The sequence below is a fragment of the Bubalus bubalis genome, chromosome 6 (genome assembly GCF_019923935.1).
Source record: "Bubalus bubalis isolate 160015118507 breed Murrah chromosome 6, NDDB_SH_1, whole genome shotgun sequence".
Classification (NCBI taxonomy): Eukaryota; Metazoa; Chordata; class Mammalia; order Artiodactyla; family Bovidae; genus Bubalus; species Bubalus bubalis.
Window position 1 is genome coordinate 118,537,841 of NC_059162.1, and position 19,213 is coordinate 118,557,053.

The following is a 19,213-nucleotide window of genomic DNA, read 5'->3' on the forward strand; positions in this document are numbered from 1 at the left end:
GCAAAATCAAGGGGGCCTCAGGAAGCATCACTACGAACAAAGCTAGTAGAGGTGACGGAATTCCAACTGAGCTATTTCAAATCCTAAAAGATGATGCTATGAAAGTGCTGCACTCAATATGCCAGCAAATTAGGAAAACTCAGCAGTGGCCATAGGACTGGAAAAGGTCAGTTTTCATTCCAATCCCAAAGGAAAGCAATGCCAAAGAAATGTTCAAACTACCGCATAATTGCACTCATATCACACGCTAGTGAAGTAATGCTCAAAATTCCCCACGCCAGGCTTCAACAGTATATGAACCAAGAACTTCCAGATGTTCAAGCTGGAATTAGAAAAGACAGAGGAACCAGAGATCAAATTGCCAAAATCAGCGAACTGAAATGGACTGGAATGGGTGAATTTAACTCAGGTGACCAGTATATCTACTACTGTGGGCAAGAATCCCTCAGAAGAAATGGAGTAGCCATCATGGTCAACAAAAGAGTCCGAAATGCAGTACTTGGGTGCAATCTCAAAAACGACAGAATGATCTCTGTTCGTTTCCAAGGCAAACCATTCAATATCACAGTAATCCAAGTCTATGCCCCAACCAGTAACACTGAAGAAGCTGAAGTTGAACGGTTCTCTGAAGACCTACAAGACGTTTTAGAACTAACACCCAAAAAAGATGTCCTTTTCATTATAGGGGACTGGAATGCAAAAGTAGGAAGTCAAGAAACACCTGAAGTAACAGGCAAATTTGGCCTTGGAATACGGAATGAAGCAGGGCAAAGACTAATAGAGTTTTGCCAAGAAAATGCACTGGTCATAACAAACACCCTCTTCCAACAACACAAGAGAAGGCTCTATACATGGACATCACAAGATGGTCAACACCAAAATCAGATTGATTATATTCTTTGCAGCCAAAAAGATGGAGAAGCTCTATACAGTCAGCAAAAACAAGACCAGGAGCTGACTGTGGCTCAGACCATGAACTCCTTATTGCCAAATTCAGACTTAAATTGAAGAAAGTAGGGAAAACCACTAGACCATTCAGGTATGACCTAAATCAAATCCCTTATGATTATACAGTGGAAGTGAGAAATAGATTTAAGGGTCTAGATCTCATAGATAGAGTGCCTGATGAGCTATGGAATGAGGCTCGTGACATTGTACAGGAGACAGGGATCAAGACCATCCCCATGGAAAAGAAATGCAAAAAAGCAAAATGGCTGTCTGGGGAGGCCTTACAAATAGCTGTGAAAAGAAGACAAGCGAAAAGCAAAGGAGAAAAGGAAAGATATAAACATCTGAATGCAGAGATCCAAAGAATAGCAAGAAGAGATAAAGCCTTCTTCAGCGATCAATACAAAGAAATAGAGGAAAACAACAGAATGGGAAAGACTAGACATCTCTTCAAGAAAATCAGAGATACCAAAGGAACATTTCATGCAAAGATGGGCTCGATAAAGGACAGAAATGGTATGGACCTAACAGAAGCAGAAGATATTAAGAAGAGGTGGCAAGAATACACAGAAGAACTGTACAAAAAAGATCTTCACGACCCAGATAATCACGATGGTATGATCACTGACCTAGAGCCAGACATCCTGGAATGTGAAGTCAAGTGGGCCTTAGATCACTATGAACAAAGCTAGTGGAGGTGATGGAATTCCAGTTGAGCTATTCCAAATCCCGAAAGATGATGCTGTGAAAGTGCTGCACTCAATATGCCAGCAAATTAGGAAAACTCAGCAGTGGCCACAGGACTGGAAAAGGTCAGTTTTCATTCCAATCCCAAAGAAAGGCAATGCCAAAGAATGCTCAAACTACCTGCACAATTGCACTCATCTCACACGCTAGTAAAGTAAGGCTTAAAATTCTCCAAGCCGGGCTTCAGCAATATGTGAACCGTGAACTTCCTGATGTTCAAGCTGGTTTTAGAAAAGGCAGAGTAATCAGAGATCAAATTGCCAACATCCGCTGGATCATGGAAAAAGCAAGAGAGTTCCAGAAAAACATCTATTTCTGCTTTATTGACAATGCCAAAGCCTTGACTGTGTGGATCACAATAAACTGTGGAAAATTCTGAAAGAGATGGGAATACCAGACCACCTGATCTGCCTCTTGAGAAATTTGTATGCAGGTCAGGAAACAACAGTTAGAACTAGACATGAAACAACAGACTGTTTCCAAATAGGAAAAGGAGTACGTCAAGGCTGTATATTGTCACCCTGTTTACTTATATGCAGAGTACATCATGAGAAACGCTGGACTGGAAGAAGCACAAGCTGGAATTAAGATTGCTAGGAGAAATATCAATAACCTCAGATATGCAGATGACACCACCCTTATGGCAGAAAGTGAAGAGGAACTAAAAAGCCTCTTGATGAAAGTGAAAGTGGAGAGTGAAAAAGTTGGCTTAAAGCTCAACATTCAGAAAACAAAGATCATGGCATGTGGTCCCATCACTTCATGGGAAATAGATGGGGAAACAGTGGAAACAGTGTCAGACTTTATTTTTCTGGGCTCCAAAATCACTGCAGATGGTGACTGCAGCCATGAAATTAAAAGACACTTACTCCTTGGAAGGAAAGTTATGACCAACCTAGATAGCATTTTAAAAAGCAGAGACATTACTTTGCCAACAAAGGTTCGTTTAGTCAAGGCTATGGTTTTTCCTGTGGTCATGTATGGATGTGAGAGTTGGACTGTGAAGAAGGCTGAGCGCCGAAGAATTGATGCTTTTGAACTGTGGTGTTGGAGAAGACTCTTGAGAGTTCCTTGGACTGCAAGGAGATCCATCCAGTCCATTCTAAAGGAGATCAGCCCTGGGATTTCTTTGGAAGGAATGATACTAAAGCTGAAACTCCAGTACTTTGGCCACCTCATGCGAAGAGTTAACTCATTGGAAAAGACTCTGATGCTGGGAGGGACTGGGGGCAAGAGGAGAAGGGGACGACAGAGGATGAGATGGCTGGATGGCATCACTGACTCGATGGATGTGAGTCTGAGTGAACTCCGGGTGTTGGTGATGGACAGGGAGGACTGGCGTTCTGCAATTCATGGGGTCGCCAAGAGTCGGACACGACTGAGCGACTGATCTGATCTGACTGGATCATAGAAAAGCAAGACAATTCTGGAAAAATATCTGCTTCAGTGACTATGCTAAAGCCTTCGACTGTGTGGATCACAACGAACTGTGGAAAATTCTTCAAGAGATGGGAATACCAGACCACCTGACCTGCCTCCTGAGAAATCTGTATACAGGTCAAGAAACCAAACTGGACAGGGAACAATGGACTGGTTCCAAATTGGGAAAGGAGTACACCAAGTGTGTATACTGTCACCTTGCTTATATGCAGAGCACATTATGCTAAATGCCAGACTGGATGAAGTGCAAGCTGGAATCAAGATTGCTGGGAGAAATATCAATAACCTCAGATATGCAGATGACACCACCCTTATGGCTGAAAGCAAAGAGGAACTAAAGAGCCTCTTGATGAAACTGAAAAAGGGGAGTGAAAAAGCTGGCTTAAAACTCAACATTCAAAAAACTAAGATCATTGCATCTGGTCCCATCACTTCATGGCAAATAGATGGGAAAACAATGGAAACAGTGACAGACTTTATTTCCTTGGGTTCCAAAATTACTGCAGATGGTGACTGCAGCCATGAAATTAAAAGATGCCTGCTCCTTGGAAGAAAAGCTATGACAAACCTAAATAGCATATTAAAAAGCAGAGACATCACTTTAATGACAAAGGTCCAGCTAAGTCAAAGCTATGGTTTTTCCAGTGGTCATGTATGGATATGAGAGTTGGACCATAAAGAAGGCTGAGCGCTGAAGAATTGATGCTTTTGAGTTGTGGTGTTGGAGAAGACTCTTGAGAGTCCCTTGGACTACAAGAAGATCCAACCAGTCAATCATAAAGGAACTCAGTCCTGAATATTCATTCATTGGAAGGACTGATGCTGAAGCTCCAATACTTTGGCCACCTGATGTGAAGAGCCGACTCATTAGAAAAGACCCTGATGCTGGGAAAGATTGAGGGCAGGAGGAGAAGGAGACAACAGAGGATGAGATGGTTGATGGCATCACTGACTCAACAGACATGAATTTGAACAAGCTCCAGGAGTTGGTGATGGCAGGGAAGCCTGGCGTGCTGCAGTCCGTGAGGTCGTGAAGAGTTGGGCATGACTGAGCAAATGAACTAGAAATATCAAGTGACTGAATTTCATTTTTTAAAAAAAGCCTCCAAATTATGACACAAGTTTTACCCTACAAAATAAACACAAAGGCTCTGACGGCCTGCTGAGCACCTGGAGGGGAGGGCGTCCAGAGGATCTGACAGGTGCCTCGGCTGGGCCGCCATCAGCACCAGTAGCGACGGCACACGCATGGGGCTTCCACTCTGCTCCCCCAGACACAGATCCCCCAGACACACAGCCAAGCCGATCACGATCCCCCACACATCCCCCAGACACACAGCCAAGCCGATCACGATCCCCCAGACACACAGCCAAGCCGATCACGAGTCCCCCAGACACACATCCAAGCCGATCACGAGTCCCCCAGACACACATCCAAGCCGATCACGAGTCCCCCAGACACACATCCAGGCCGATCACGACCCCCCAGACACACGTCCAGGCCGATCACGATCCCCCAGACACACATCCCCCAGACACACGTCCAAGCCGATCACGATCCCCCAGACACACATCCCCCAGACACACAGCCAAGCCGATCACGATCCCCCAGACACACAGCCAAGCCGATCACGAGTCCCCCAGACACACGTCCAGGCCGATCACGATCCCCCAGACACACGTCCAGGCCGATCACGATCCCCCAGACACACGTCCAGGCCGATCACGAGTCCCCCAGACACACGTCCAGGCCGATCACGAGTCCCCCAGACACACGTCCAGGCCGATCACGAGTCCCCCAGACACACGTCCAGGCCGATCACGAGTCCCCCAGACACACGTCCAGGCCGATCACGATCCCCCAGACACACGTCCAGGCCGATCACGATCCCCCAGACACACGTCCAGGCCGATCACGATCCCCCAGACACACGTCCAGGCCGATCACGAGTCCCCCAGACACACGTCCAGGCCGATCACGAGTCCCCCAGACACACGTCCAGGCCGATCACGAGTCCCCCAGACACACGTCCAGGCCGATCACGATTCCCCCAGACACACGTCCAGGCCGATCACGATTCCCCCAGACACACGTCCAAGCCGATCACTAGACGAGCACCAGGCAAGCTGCAAGTGACGGGCACTCCATAGAACACCTGGCCAGTGCTCCGCAAAACTGCTACAATCACTCAGACAAGGAAAGTCTGAGAAGTGGTCACAGTCAGGAGGGGCTTATGGAGAGAGGACAACCAAAAGCCACAAGCTGCCTTGCATTATATCCTGGGTCAGAAAAAGGCTATCAAGGGAAAACTACGGAAATCTAAATAAGGTATGGTCTCTCGTGAGTAGTAACATATCAACAGTGTTCAGTATTGGTAACAGATACACCACACGCATATAGACATCAACATGGGGAACCGGGTGCGTAAGAACTCAGTCACTGATTTAAAAGACGCTTGCTCTTTGGAAGAATAGCTATGACAAATTTAGACAGTGTATTAAAAGGCAGAAACTAAGGCTTTTCCAGTAGTCATGCATGGATGTGAGAGCTGGACCACAGAGAAGGCTGAGCACCCAAGAATTAATCATTTCAAACTCTGGTGCTGGAGAAGATTCTTGAGAGTCCCTTGGATAGCAAGAGATCAAACCAGTCAATCCTAAAGGAAATCAACTCTAAATATTCATTGGAAGGACTGATGCTGAAACTGAAGCTCTGATACTTTGGCCACCTGATGCCAACAGCCGACTCACTGGAAAAGGCCCTGATGCTGGGAAAGATTGAGGGCAGGAGGAGAAGGGGACGACAGAGGATGAGATGGTTGACTGGCATCACTAACACAATGGACATGAGTTTGAGCAAGCTCAGGGAGACAGTGAAGGACAGGGAGGCCTGGCGTGCTGCAGTCCACGGGGTTGCAAGGAGTTGGCCGCAACTGAACAGCAACAACAAGAAGCCTCTGTGTGCGCACGCTCGGTCGTGTCTGGCTCTTTGCCACCCCGTGGACTGTAACCCTCCAGACTGCTCTGTCCATGGGATTTCCCAGGCAAGAATACTGGAATGCGCTGACCTTTCCTACTCCAGGGGATCTTCCTGACTCAGGATCAGCCCACATCTCTCATGTCCCTGCATTGGCGGGCGGAGTCTTTACCACTGCGCCACCTGGGAAGCCCTCTCTAATATCATCCTAATTTTTCATGAGTGTAAAATTATTCTTAAAAAATGAAGTTATTTTTTAAAAACTTAAGAATTTTAAGAACTAGACTTCCCCAATCATTTAAATATTGACTAAAAATCCCAACATTTCTAACCACTACAATCCTAAGTCCAATAAAGCAGCCTCCCTTTAATGGTCACAGATTAAAAATGAGAAAACACAACAATGATGAAGAGCTGCTGCACAGCCTCACTGAGTTGCTCGGCGAAATGATGAATATGTCCAGCTTCTGGTGGACGAGCACAGGCCCAGTCCACCCCGAGCCACCAGGAAAAATGGACAACATTTGAAAAACAACGTGTGCCAAGACATCAAAGGCAGGGAAGTTCCAAGGCCCCAGAAGAGGATAGCAAAGGCAGGGCTGACTGCATCCAGGGGCCCCACCTGCACTTACTGGCAGGAGTCAGAAGCCCAGTGGGCCCCCAGCAGGGGTCAAGCGCCGCCCCCCCAGAGAAGCAGTCCAGCACAAGGGCTCCATCAGGAAGCGCACACGGGAGACACGCCGGGAGACACACCGGGCCTCTCAAACCCCAGAGCGCGCCCGCCGGCAGGGCCTCTGACGGACACGGGGGCGCCGACTGACATACTGCCGGACAACAGACAGTGCAGCGCCGCAGCTTCACACCATCTTAACTGTTCCTCCAAAATAACGACTGCATTTAAAAAAATACCAGTATACCAAAACATAAGATTAGATGTCCCCAAACGAAAAGACCAGAGGGAGAATGAGTTTAAACAGATCTAACAGAGGTCCAAATATTACAGTTACCAGATACCTTTTTGACTGATACGCAAGAGAAATTAGATAACAAAATAATTTCAACAGATGACTTGAAATTATTTAGGAAAAAAAGAATGAAATTCTAAAATCAAAAACAAGTACGATGAAAGTTAAAATCTCAAATATAGAAAATACAGGCCTAAGAGCAGATCCAGAAGAGCTGAAGAGACAGTGATTAGGACAGAGTGAAGGGCACATCTGGGCTGAAGGTCACAGAGCGAACAGCAAGAAGACAGGAAGGAGCACACAGAACGTGGCAGAAAGGGCCCAGCGTGCGGCACCAAGCAGAGGAGAGAAACGGGGGCAAGCCAGACTGCTCCAAACCCGGCAACACGCATCAGCCAAAGAATGCCGTGAACTCTAAGCAGAGCAGACACGAAGGTACAGACGCACACCCCCCGAGACAGCACAGATGCTCAGAACCAAGTCAGAAACACTGCCCCCAAACACAGCAAGACCCTGCCAGAGGCATGCGGAAAAGCCTTTCAAAAGAGGTCAGCAGCTCCAGGGGTCGGGAGCGGGCACTGAGGGGCGGCACCAGGCTCCACCGCGGGCTGTGCAATAGGGCAGAGGCAGCAGGGGAGGGAGCGTGATGACGCCCGAGGGCGCGGCCGGGAAGGAAACGATGAACCGAGGGGGCCAGGTGTCTGGCTGCCTGAGCAGGATGGGGAACGGGGACGGTGAGGAGGAGCCTGGAATTAAAGGTGCTGGTGCGCACTCGCGGCTGTCAGTACACTGAGACAAGTGAATACAGACGCACGGGTATAAAACAGGAATCTCGGGAATCCAGTGATACCAGTGTATAAATAAATAAGCAGAGAGAGGAGAGACCATCTCTTCACAGCAGAATAGTAACTAATGATGTAGAAGGAATGATGGAATCTGGATAATTACACTTTGATAGCTGTCACATTAACCATTAATTCAGCCAAGAAAATGCTCAGATGCCAACTACAGGGTCAGAGTCTGATGAGGAAATGGACATTTACATGGTTTCAAGGAACTTCCACTGTAAATATTTATTAATTACAAAGAGTAAAACAGTTAACTTTACAGTGAGACCACCACCTCAGTCAGGTGACCAGAGTTAACAGAGCCCGTGACAGGACAAACAGGAGTCACATGCTGCCCGACAGAGCAAAGGCATCTAAGCCAAGATAATGGATTGCATTTAGTTTTCTTGTCTCTTTAGAACCTATGAATATGATCAGTTCTTCAGACTTTCCTTGATATTCAAGACGTTGGCACTTCTGAAGATCACAGGATGGTTATTTTTTAATATCCCTCCATTTGGTTTGGTTTGGATGTTTTCCCATGATCAGACTTAGGTTTTGTGTGGTTTTTGTAGGGATGTTAGGGAACTTACTGCATCTTATCAGGCAGCACGTGAACCTTCTTGGGACAGCTGATGAGCTCTGAACAAGGTCTGTGGATCAGAGGCAGTAATGCATGAATGTTAATTTCCTAACCTTGACAGCTGTACCGTGGTTATGTGGGAGAATGTCCTTGTTTGTAAGAATTACACATTAAAGCCACGGTTCTCAAACCTTAGTGTGTACCAGAACTGGCTGGAGGACTCCCTAAAACAGGTTCCAGGCCCCATCACCAGGGACTGCTCCAGGGCTGGGGCCTGAGAACTGGCATTCCTCATGGGCGCCCAGGTGCCCTGACACGCGACCACACTCTGAGAATCCATGTGTCAGGGCGACTGAAGATCACGGGCGTGATGCTCATCACTGACAGAGGTTCGGAAGTTAGTTTTCTGTTCCTGTTCTTTTGTAAATTTGAAAAATTCCAAGATGAAAATCAGAACAACTTAAAGAACATCTTAACCAATAAGGGTGAGACTCTGCTGTCAGCAAAACTTCCTCAAACAGAAGGACCACGACCTACAGGAAGGTGTGCAGACCAGGGAGGCTTCAGCAGCAGGGCAGCCAGGGGTCAGTGTGTGTGAACTGACCGCATGAACAATAACCACAGTGTCCCGAAGGTCTACATAGACAGTGACAGAAACAGCACACAGGAGCCGGGTAAAGGGAAGCAGTACTCCAGGGGCCGGTACTGTGGGACTAGAGGACCACCAATGCACATGACAAGTCAGCAAATCAAGGCTGAGCACTGTAATTACCAGGTCGGCCACTAAGAAACTATGGAAGAAATCATAAGTAGTAAGCGAACAGTAGGGGAAATGGAATAAAAATGTTAAAAAAAAAAAATTAAAAAAAACACTTTAATCCACAAGCAGGCAAGACAAAAAAAATAAATACAAAGAAGAGGTAAGAGAAATATAAAATATATAGTTAACATAAACTATTTAAACACAAATGTGTCAGCAATTGCACTAAATGTGAACAGATAAACATCCCCCATGGTTAGACTGGGCAAAAACTGAAGACAAAGCTGTTCTCAGGTTAGAAGGTGTCCACCGGAAATACAAAGATACAGAAAGAATGAAATTAAAAGATGTGGAAAAAGCACTACCATGCAAATATTAACCAAAGGAGGGCTGTGGATGTTATGGAAGTGACCAGTGAAGTACCCTGAAGGTAAGAACCAGCACCAACGATGCAAGGAGAATTTAATCACACAGAGAAGGACTGATGCTGAAGCTCCAAAACTCTGGCCGCCTGATGTGAAGAGCCAACTCACTGGATAAGACCCTGATACTGGGAAAGATTGAGGGCAGGAGAAGAAGGGGGAGATAGAAGATGAGAGGTTGCATGGCATCACTGACTCAATGGACGTGAGTCTGAGCAAGCTCCGGCAGACAGTGGAGGGCAGAGGAGCCTGGTGTGCTGCAGTCCATGGCGTCGCAAAGAGTCGGACATGATTTAGCTATTGAACAACAAAAGGGTAACCCTATTAGGAAAGTGCAGCAATTCTAATCGCGTGTAAGTCTAATAATGCAACCTCAAGATATATACAAAGCAAAACCTGCCAGAACTAAAGGAGGAACAGACCCACAGACAGTGGCAGCCTCCCCAGACCTCTCACGGCAAACTGACAGAGGGAGCAAAAAGAGTCAGCGAGGAGAGAGACCGTCTGAGTACCGTGACTAACAGACTTCCCTTCAAGGGCGCTGCAAGAGCCCGGCCACGATGGGCGGAATGGCCTTCTCCTCCAGGACCATGAACCGCCGCCAAGGTGATCAATGCTGAGCCGAAAAGTCAGTCTCAGCCGCTTTCCAAGGACTGAAGTCACAAGGCTATTTGTGACTAGAGGAGTTAAGCCAGAAACCAGCAACAAAAAGACCATTAGAAACACTCCGCCTGTTTCTAAATTATCTAATATAATTCAAATTAGCACAATAGCCAAAAAAGAAATCAGACTAAAATTAGAAAATATTTTGAATTGAATGATAATGAAAACACAACATCAAAAACTATGAGATCTAGTTAATTAAGCCAAATTTAGAGGGCAATGTGACCAGCTTTACATGCATATATTCAAAGGCACGACAGGCAGAAAATCAATGATCCACCCACTCATACTAAGAAGTTAGAAAAACAGCAAATGAAAGGGGAAAAATAAGGAGTAGTCATCAGTGATGGAACATACAACAGTACAAGCAAGAAGCTGGCTCCCTGAATGACGAGCTTCTTTCAAGAGTCTGAAATAGAAGGAGGGAAAACACCAGGACTGGTAACAGGATGGAGAAGCGGACAGGGTCACCATCAATGTGATCGAACTAAAAACGCTAAAAAGGACATTTTGAACAACTTAATGCCAAGAAATTAGAAAATATGAAACGGAGGCAAATTCTTCAACAAACACAACTTTGAAAACCCAAGAAGAATCCTGAATATTCCGCATCTATGAAAGTGAGTTATGATGAAAAGCATTTCCACGTGGCTCCCCCAGTCAAGCCTTCTCAACACTGTAGCAAGGAGTCATGACGACCGTGAGCAAACCCTTCCAGAGAGCTGAAATGAGGACCCCCTCTCAACTTAGTGCTTGCTGTCAGCATGATCTTGCTGACAAACCTGACTAGGATACTATAAGAAGCTCACAGTAGGACTTCTCCGGGAAACCAAGGTTGGCCTTGCACTAGAAAATCAACCAATGTAATTTTATGACCACAGTAACAGAAAGAAGAGAAAATCACCCATGACAAAAAGTGCAATAACGCTCAACATCCATACTCAACAGCAGCTCCTTGGAAACTCCTACTAAAACGGAACTTCCCTGATCTTGGAAAGAGGATCTATGACTAACCTGGCTACTCAACGCTTTGGTGAATTACTGAGAACTCTCTCCATGAGATCAGAGACAAGAGAAGGATGAACACTGTCATGATGTCTATCCAGCCATGAACCAGAGATGCACCCCATACAGTAATGTTAAGAAAAAGTCTGAAGATTAGAAAGACACTGTCCTCCCTTGCTGGCACGCTCTCCCCTTCTCCCATGGGGACTGTCAATGCCCGCTTGGCCGCAGCTTTAATTCCTGAGAGCCCCAGTGCCTCCCGCAGCCACCACGATGCTGGCGTGGCTGCTGCACACGTCTCCCACATCTGCCAGTGCAGAATTCAGCGGCGTGGCTGCGCTGTGCTAGTCTTCCTGCTGTTTATGAGGAGTGGCAGTGGCTTTTCACTTGCATTATTGACATAAAGTTTCCTTTTAAAATAAATTTGTGGGAAAAAAAAGGTACCACATTTTTTTAATGTGAACGGCAGGGCACCTGACCTGCAGCTGTGACCTGAAGGGCAAGGTGCCCTTGGGGCACTTGAGTGGGCACCTCTGCTCACTCGGGTTCTGCAGGCGCCAGAGCCTTCATGCATTTACTCCGTTTGTTTGTTAGTTCAATGATTTATTCTGCTAAATATTCACTGAGTGCGTACCAGGCGCCAGAGCTGTCCCAGGCCCTGGGAACAACGCTGTGCGTGACACAGACAAGAATCCCTGACCTCAGACAGGCACTGACATCAGAGTGGGAGGAAACAGAAAATAAACAGAAGGTAAGACAGAGAACCTTAAATGACGATGGCAACTGCTGGGGAGAAAACTGAATTCCCAGAAGAGGGTAGGGCAGAGCCGCTGTGAGCTGGGGGAGCTGAAGTTCAGGTCTTGGTCATGGTCCAGGAGGACCTTGCCAAGAAGGTGACAGGTGAGCAGAAGCCCGCAGGGGTGAGGGGGGTGGATAGGATGCTGGGGGAGAATCGTACAGGTCCACACAGGGATGCAGAGTGCAGCTCAGTGCTCCTGGGACATTCACGAGGTAGGAAGGAGGCCCCTGCGGCTGGACCAGAGGGAGGGAGGTCTCCGGTTGTCGAGAGGGCTCTGGCTTGTCCTCTGCAGGATATAGGGAGGTAAAAAGATGGGTGTGATGTACTTGGTGGGAACGTCCTGGTCTCTGGTTAAAAAACAAGCTGTACAGGGAGCGGGCAGAAGCAGGGCAGTCAGCTAGGAGGCATGCCAGTGTGGACCAGGGCGGTCACTGAGGATGTTCTGAACGGTGCTCAGACTGCGGACAGAACCAAGAGTATTGAACTTTTATATTCTGTCCAGTCTGTACTGGAAAGTGAGAAAGAGGTCGGCTGACTTCTGGGTTTCTGGCCTCAGGAGCTGGAACTCCGGAGCTGGGCGTGGCAGGATGAGCTCAAGCAGGAAGGCCGCGGCCACCACGTGGGGCAGCCCTGATGCCAGGCTTGTCGAGGCCGCTGGGTCACCACGTGAGGGGCAGGGACAGCACTCGGGGGCAAGGCCCCCGGCCCGGCAGAGCAGCGTGGGGGCAGCAGCTGTGGTGACGGGCCACTCAGCCCCCTAACCCACGCCCGCCAGCTCCTCTCAGAGGATGTGAAACACAGACGCGCATCAGGAAGAGAGAAACACGAACCGCAGGGACCTCGAGCGACAGCTTTACACTTTCATGGTCCTCCCCAAATATCTATGCTGAAAGTCACTTCGAAAGCCACCGAAGAACTTACTTAAAAGCAAATGCCAAGTATCTCATGTAAGAAGGAAAGCAGTGATGTCCTCGGGCACCAGTCAGTGCTGTGCCAGCAATGTGCAGACACAACTCAGAGAACTACAGTCACACAACAATGCTGAACTCAGATGCCAACTCGTCCATGCGCTGACCGCCCTTGCCCAGAGAATCCCATGGACAGAGGAGCCTGGTGGGCTACAGCCCATGGGATTGCGAAGAGTCGGACATGACTGAGCAAGTAACACACGTGAGCACTGACCGCCCAGCTTGAAGTTCTGATTTAAATACAGTTATTCTGCGCTTCTGCCGATAACCAATCACAGCCACCGCGGACGTTCTCACTACCCCACTGGAGCTGTGACTCAGGAGTGATCACTGCTGGCCAGGTTCCAGCATAGAGCTTCCAGAGCCCTCCAAGTTTACCCAGTCCTGCCCCGACAACTCTCCACGCCACTCTGAACGAAGCCTGTGGACCTGCCCAGCTCTCACGCCTGCGCTTGTCCTCCCCGAGGGCGCCCGTGCACCCTAGGCCTCTGCAGAAGCGCACACCTCCCCTCCTCGAGGATGGCACACCGTGACACCAGGCCTGAGAGCTGACGGGGAAGGACAGAAACTGAGGAGCAATGACAGGCTGGCCCAGATGGTTTCCCAGGAGAGCAGCGCCCTGCGTGTGGCCCTGCTGCTGGAGGAGCTGCACAGCAGACATGAAGGCAGGCAGGAGAATCATTTCAGCGAAAATGGAGCTTGCTCACGGAAGCAGACCCACAGAGAGCACGCTCCTGAACTGACTTTTCACAGGCTGTCTGACACCCACTGCTCAAGGGCCTTACCTCTGTGAACTCCTGGAAGACCTGGTCACTCTGGTGGGCACCGATGGTGACCTCTGGGAGGAAGACAGGGATGGATGTGTAATTCAGCACCTCCAACTTATCCTGAACCCTGGAAAGTCAGACAGGTGTCAGACAGACTGAACATCAAAATCAATATAGTAACATCAATAATCAATACAATAAACTCTGGAAAGTCGGACAGATGTCGGATAGACCAAACATCAAAATCAATACAGTAACATCAATCATCAATACAATAAATCCAGGAAAGTCAGACAGATGTCATACAGACCGAACATCAAAATCAATACAGTAACATCAATAATCAATATGGCACACTAAACACCAAAGTCAATACAATAAAGTAAGCCATTAGGCTGATTGTTTAAAACATCCACCCCCTTCACCTCAGAAGCCAAACTTGCCCCAAAGAGCCTGTGGGGCTGTGGGAGCCACCCTCCCAACACCACTCTCAGGACAGACCGTCTTTTAGGAGTCCCACGGCCACAGGCGACTCCCTTTGGGGAAAGGACACAGATGTGAAAACATGAAGCAGGACCTGTGTGTGCTCTGAATACAGACACAGCAGGGATACAAAGGTGAGAGCCAGCACCACCTGTCACAGGGCTGCTCGCGTGGCCAGCGCCCACGAAAAGCCTGCACGACTGATGATGCCTGAGGGCCCGAGCGGACAGCCACTGTCATGGCCGGAACGCCGCCGCCAGCTCAGCACTCGCCTGGGGGCCCGCCGTGTGGGGACCGATGCCGGGAGCAGAGGCTGAGCAGGGCACGCAGAGGAGGCTGGGGCGGGGACAGCCCCGCGGGATGCCTGCTGCACCCCTGCTTTTCTCAGCGCCGAGACACACCATCAGAGGACTCACTCCCTGTCTTGCCATTTTATTCTGAATGCTAAAATGTTTATGCTTTGTTATAATTTGCTTACTTTAAATTTACTCTGACTATAACTACTAGAAGATGAAAAGCATTTTGAGTGCTTTTAGGAAGAAACGTTAAGTCTCCTTTCTTCAGGGCTCAAAACCAAGAAAATGATTATTTTAAAAGGCCCTTTTCCCATTAATGACTTATAATGGCAGAAGATGCCTCTGCTGAAATGGCCCAGATGGAAGCTAAGTGGATCTGGCTCTCGGCCACGCTGTGAGGACCCTGGGTGGGCCCGGCCCCTCCTCCCCGGGGACCACAGGGCACTGAGAACCTGCGACAGGCTGCATGCGAGTGACCGGAGGCGGAAGCCTGCCCCAGCGTCACTCGCAGGACCGACAACGCTGTAACCAGATGCCATCCCCAGGGCACGCTGCTGGGACGACTGCTTCCCTAAGTGTGCTCATGTGGGTGTCACTGGTCATGCACACAGCTATCACATATACTCAATATGAACGTTTTCTCTTCCTTTTAACTGTAAACTGGTTTACAGAATATCTTTCATAAGCCTGTGTCAATAAAGTACATGTCTTCACTTTTAACACAAATGGAATTATTCTATACTTATTATATGCTGATGTGCTCAGTCGTGGCTGATTCTTTGTGACCCCACAGACTGTAGCCTGCCAGGCTCCTCTGTCCACGGAATTTTCCAGGCAAGAACACTGGAGTGGGTTGCCATTTCCTTCTCCAATACTTATTATATAGTAAGGATATTTTTTAAGGTGATCTCACTGTAAACAATTTCAAATAAAAATGAATCTTGTGTTTTTAAATATTAATAAATATCAAACTGGGGTATGATTTGGTTTTGTCTATAGTTTAGAAAACCTAAAAACATACTGAAGAATTGAAAAGAACAAACTGACCTAGGAACGCGTGTGACAGAGACCAACAGCGCCATCTACATTCAATCTGGAAGAACTACAGTTCACACACCCCCTTACAGAAAACGTGGTGTTTAGTCACTAAGTCCTGTCCGGCTCTTTTTCCAACACCACGGACTGTAGCCCACCAGGCTCCTCTGTTGCTCTGCCCATGGGATCTGTCAGGCAAGAATACTGAAGTGAGTTGCCATTTCCTTCTCCAGGGGATCTTCCTGACCCAGGGATTGAACCAACCTCTCCTGCGCTGGTAGGCAGATTCTTTACCACTGAGCCACCTGAGGCGCTCTCAAAGAGGGTGTATCTTTGAACAAATATCTTCAAACCACTTTTGAAGATTAAAAAAATAATCTATAGAGACTGTTCTACCACATATTCAGCCTTGTGTAAACTGCTCATTCACCCTGAGCTTCCGCGATGACTAAGCAGAGCCCTTGGAGCCTCTCTCCCGTAAACCCAACTCTGGGCCTCCAGAAACTAGACACATTCCAGACTGAAGATAAGCAGGGGACGGACACAACAGGACGCATTTCATGACTCAGGAAGCTAAAGCGGTGAAAGGAAACATTCTGTTTACAGAGCATTTAGTCTAATTAAGGAGAGTCAAACACTGACAGAACGTCCCCTTCACATCCCAGCCCAAAGTGTCCCCATGAGAAGACAGCGCGTCCCCGAGGCTGATTCACAGAACGAGGTGCTCTGCCACGTAATTTCAAAACAACAGTGAGGCAAGAAGGGAAAGAAAAACAGTAAATTATGACTTACGACTCAACTGTTTCCCAATTAACGGAATGCTTACACTTTCTCCTAAATCATGTCCAAAGCTATCTTTTAGCTTCTCCTGAGTGGCAAAGTTCTGCATGAAACCATACAATTCTGATACCAAACGCCTACCCTCCAGTTTCGTCACACTGGAATTCTCTTGGAAAGACAGCCTCCAGAAGTCGTAGAAAACACACGTCCCCGTGATGAGGCAGCAGGGGCAAGAAGGGAGCCCCAGCTCTGGAGGAGGTGGGCCCGCAGCCCTGCATGGAGAAGGCCCGACTGGGAACGCGTCTCCAGCACAAAAATGAAGCAAGCAGGGCAGCAGCGGTCAGTTACGGATTACGGATGTGAACACAAAACACTATCAAGGTTGAATAGGTACTCACACATACATGATTACACACCAACACACATTCTGAGATGTACAAAAGTGCTCTAAACCAATAATCTGGTCAGGTTCTGAACAAAATGAGTATAGCTGGTAAATGGCAGGTTTACTGTAATTATCTTAGAAAATAGTCATAATTTTGCTTGAGTCTCCCACATTAAGAAATAGCACTTAAGTGAAAATAAGCAGAATTACCGTTGTAAATTGTTATGAATTATCCTTGGGAGGCAGAGGAGAAAAAACTGGGATGGGGAAAAAGCAATCCTGTTGATGAAGAAGTGATAAGTCACCCACATGGCTCAGTCCCCGCAAATGTCAGGGGCCGGGACAGCACCATTTTATGTTTTTCTAGTACTCTGCCCAGCAGGAGCTGGTATGACAAGAATCATGCATATGCCCACGTCAAATCAAAGTCTGGAAAAGTCAGAGGGGCGCAGGAGAAAAGGAGGCTCACAGGGCGAGCCTAGGAAAATGCTCAGGCCCTGAGGGGGTTACTGGGCAGGTGGGGACGCGACAGGCTCAGGACACCCTGCATCCTGACGGCAGAGGCAGGGCAGACGATGAGGACTCTGAACTAATTCTGGGAAATGGAACCTGGATTCACGCCTCGACAGGCACGCCACAGAAAGGTTCTGAGTAAAGGGAACACAGGGTCACTGTGGCACTCGTGAAGATCAGCTGCGGGCAGGCACACAGGGATGGGTGGGGTGAAGAACAATGAATCGAGGAGCGAGATCCAGAACCAGGGCCTGCAGCCCCACCCTAGCGGCAGGACCTGGGGAAGGGGCGGGGTCAGGAGGGAAAAGGCGGGCTTAGGCAGATGATCCCCGGGACGGGGCAATGACCCCACCAGGACCCCAAACAAAACCTCCCCAACCATATAAAACACCCTAACAAATGCAAAAGACCTGAAATCACACGAACTGTGTTCTCAGACCACAACAGAATTAAACTAGAGCAACATTTTATAGCATCAAATGCATACATATATTAGAAAGGAAGAAAGATCTAAAACCAATCACCTAAGCTTCTACCTTAGGAAACTGGAGAAAGAAGGGCAATTGAAGTCTAAAAGAAGCAGATTAAAAAAAAATAACAAAAACTGGAATAGATGTCAAGGAAACTGAAAATAAGGAAACAGAGAAAATAAGGACTTCCAGAATACAGGTTCAAGTGTGCAAGCTGGCACACATTTTCTGGAGAACAATTTCAAAACACACAGTAGCTGTAAAATGCGTTCACATAATCTGACCCATAACTCCACTTTCATACTTTAGGAAAGTAACCTGAAATGGAATAAAAAGAAGTACAATATGCTCATTACTGTTATTATAAATATGAAGAAGTGAAAATAACCCAAAAGACTGATACTAAAGAAATGAAAAGGACTATGCCTATATTTCAGAGATCAACTTTTTCTGTAAAGGGCCTATGTATGGCTTCAAAAATGTACCTTCTTTTCCTTATAATCCTTTAAAAATGTGAGGACCATTATTGGCAGCTGAGGCCTGGATGGGCCCCCAGGCCATGGTCCCCCACCGCTAACTTGCCTCATTCAGAAGATTTATGAGGCATGAGTAGCCATTAAAAAACTGATTTTAAATATTTAACAAAATAGGGACACACTCTTATTAAAAGTTACCGTACGAAGACATATGCCGGATAATTTTTATTTAGAAATACAGGAACACACAAACACTTTAAGAAAGACGGGAAGAACCCGCATTAAACTCTGACACCTCCCGTGATGCGGGTCTGGCCTGGACTTGGGTTTCACGGCTCTGACCTCCCCGGCTTGAGCCCACAGTGCTCCTCCCCGTTAAACTCATTGCACACTCGCACCCGGCCTCCTGCCCTTGCCCACTCACGGCCCCTCCAGAGCTCGGCCTCCCCGCGACAGTCCTCTCCCCACCCCTGGGCAGCACCCTGGACCCACTCCTCCCTCAAGCCTCCAACACTGCCTCCCGCCCTCGCGGCCACTCTGGACTGATGACCTGTCTCTCACCTCACTATGAAGACAGGAGCCACCTGCGGAGAGCTCTGAGAGCCCAGGTTCTGGCCCCCCAGCCCGCCCCTCCCCTCCCTGCCCCGCCCCCGCCCCGCCCCTGCCCCGGTGGCTCCCCACCCTGCCCCACCAGAACTCACAGCATCCTCAGTTTGTGCAACTTGCGGTCGTTCTGATCCAGCCACGGGCCTTTGTCATACTTCAGGTACTCAATATCCTCGACCACCTGCGCACAGGGATTTAACAGAGGACTTAACAGAGAACATTAAGCACATGACAAACCACAGACCCCCGACAGGATCATGCCCTAAGGGTCAGAAAGAAAGGTCTGATGGTCAGCCTT

At 48.0% G+C, this 19,213-nt stretch overlaps 1 protein-coding gene across 2 annotated transcripts in view; it reads right to left on the minus strand.

The window, feature by feature from the left end:
- The window catches only part of NDUFA10 (NADH:ubiquinone oxidoreductase subunit A10), a 40,869-nt gene that overhangs the window by 6,428 nt on the left and 15,228 nt on the right, over positions 1-19,213 (minus strand). The window contains exons 8-9 of one of the 2 annotated variants that reach the window (XM_006066779.4): positions 19,011-19,096; positions 13,890-13,998 (exon numbers count right to left, since the gene is read on the minus strand). In XM_006066779.4, the coding sequence (XP_006066841.1) occupies positions 13,890-13,998; positions 19,011-19,096 (195 nt within the window). The remainder of the gene's footprint in view (positions 1-13,889; positions 13,999-19,010; positions 19,097-19,213) is intronic. The other variant, XM_006066780.4, reaches the window with a different exon arrangement.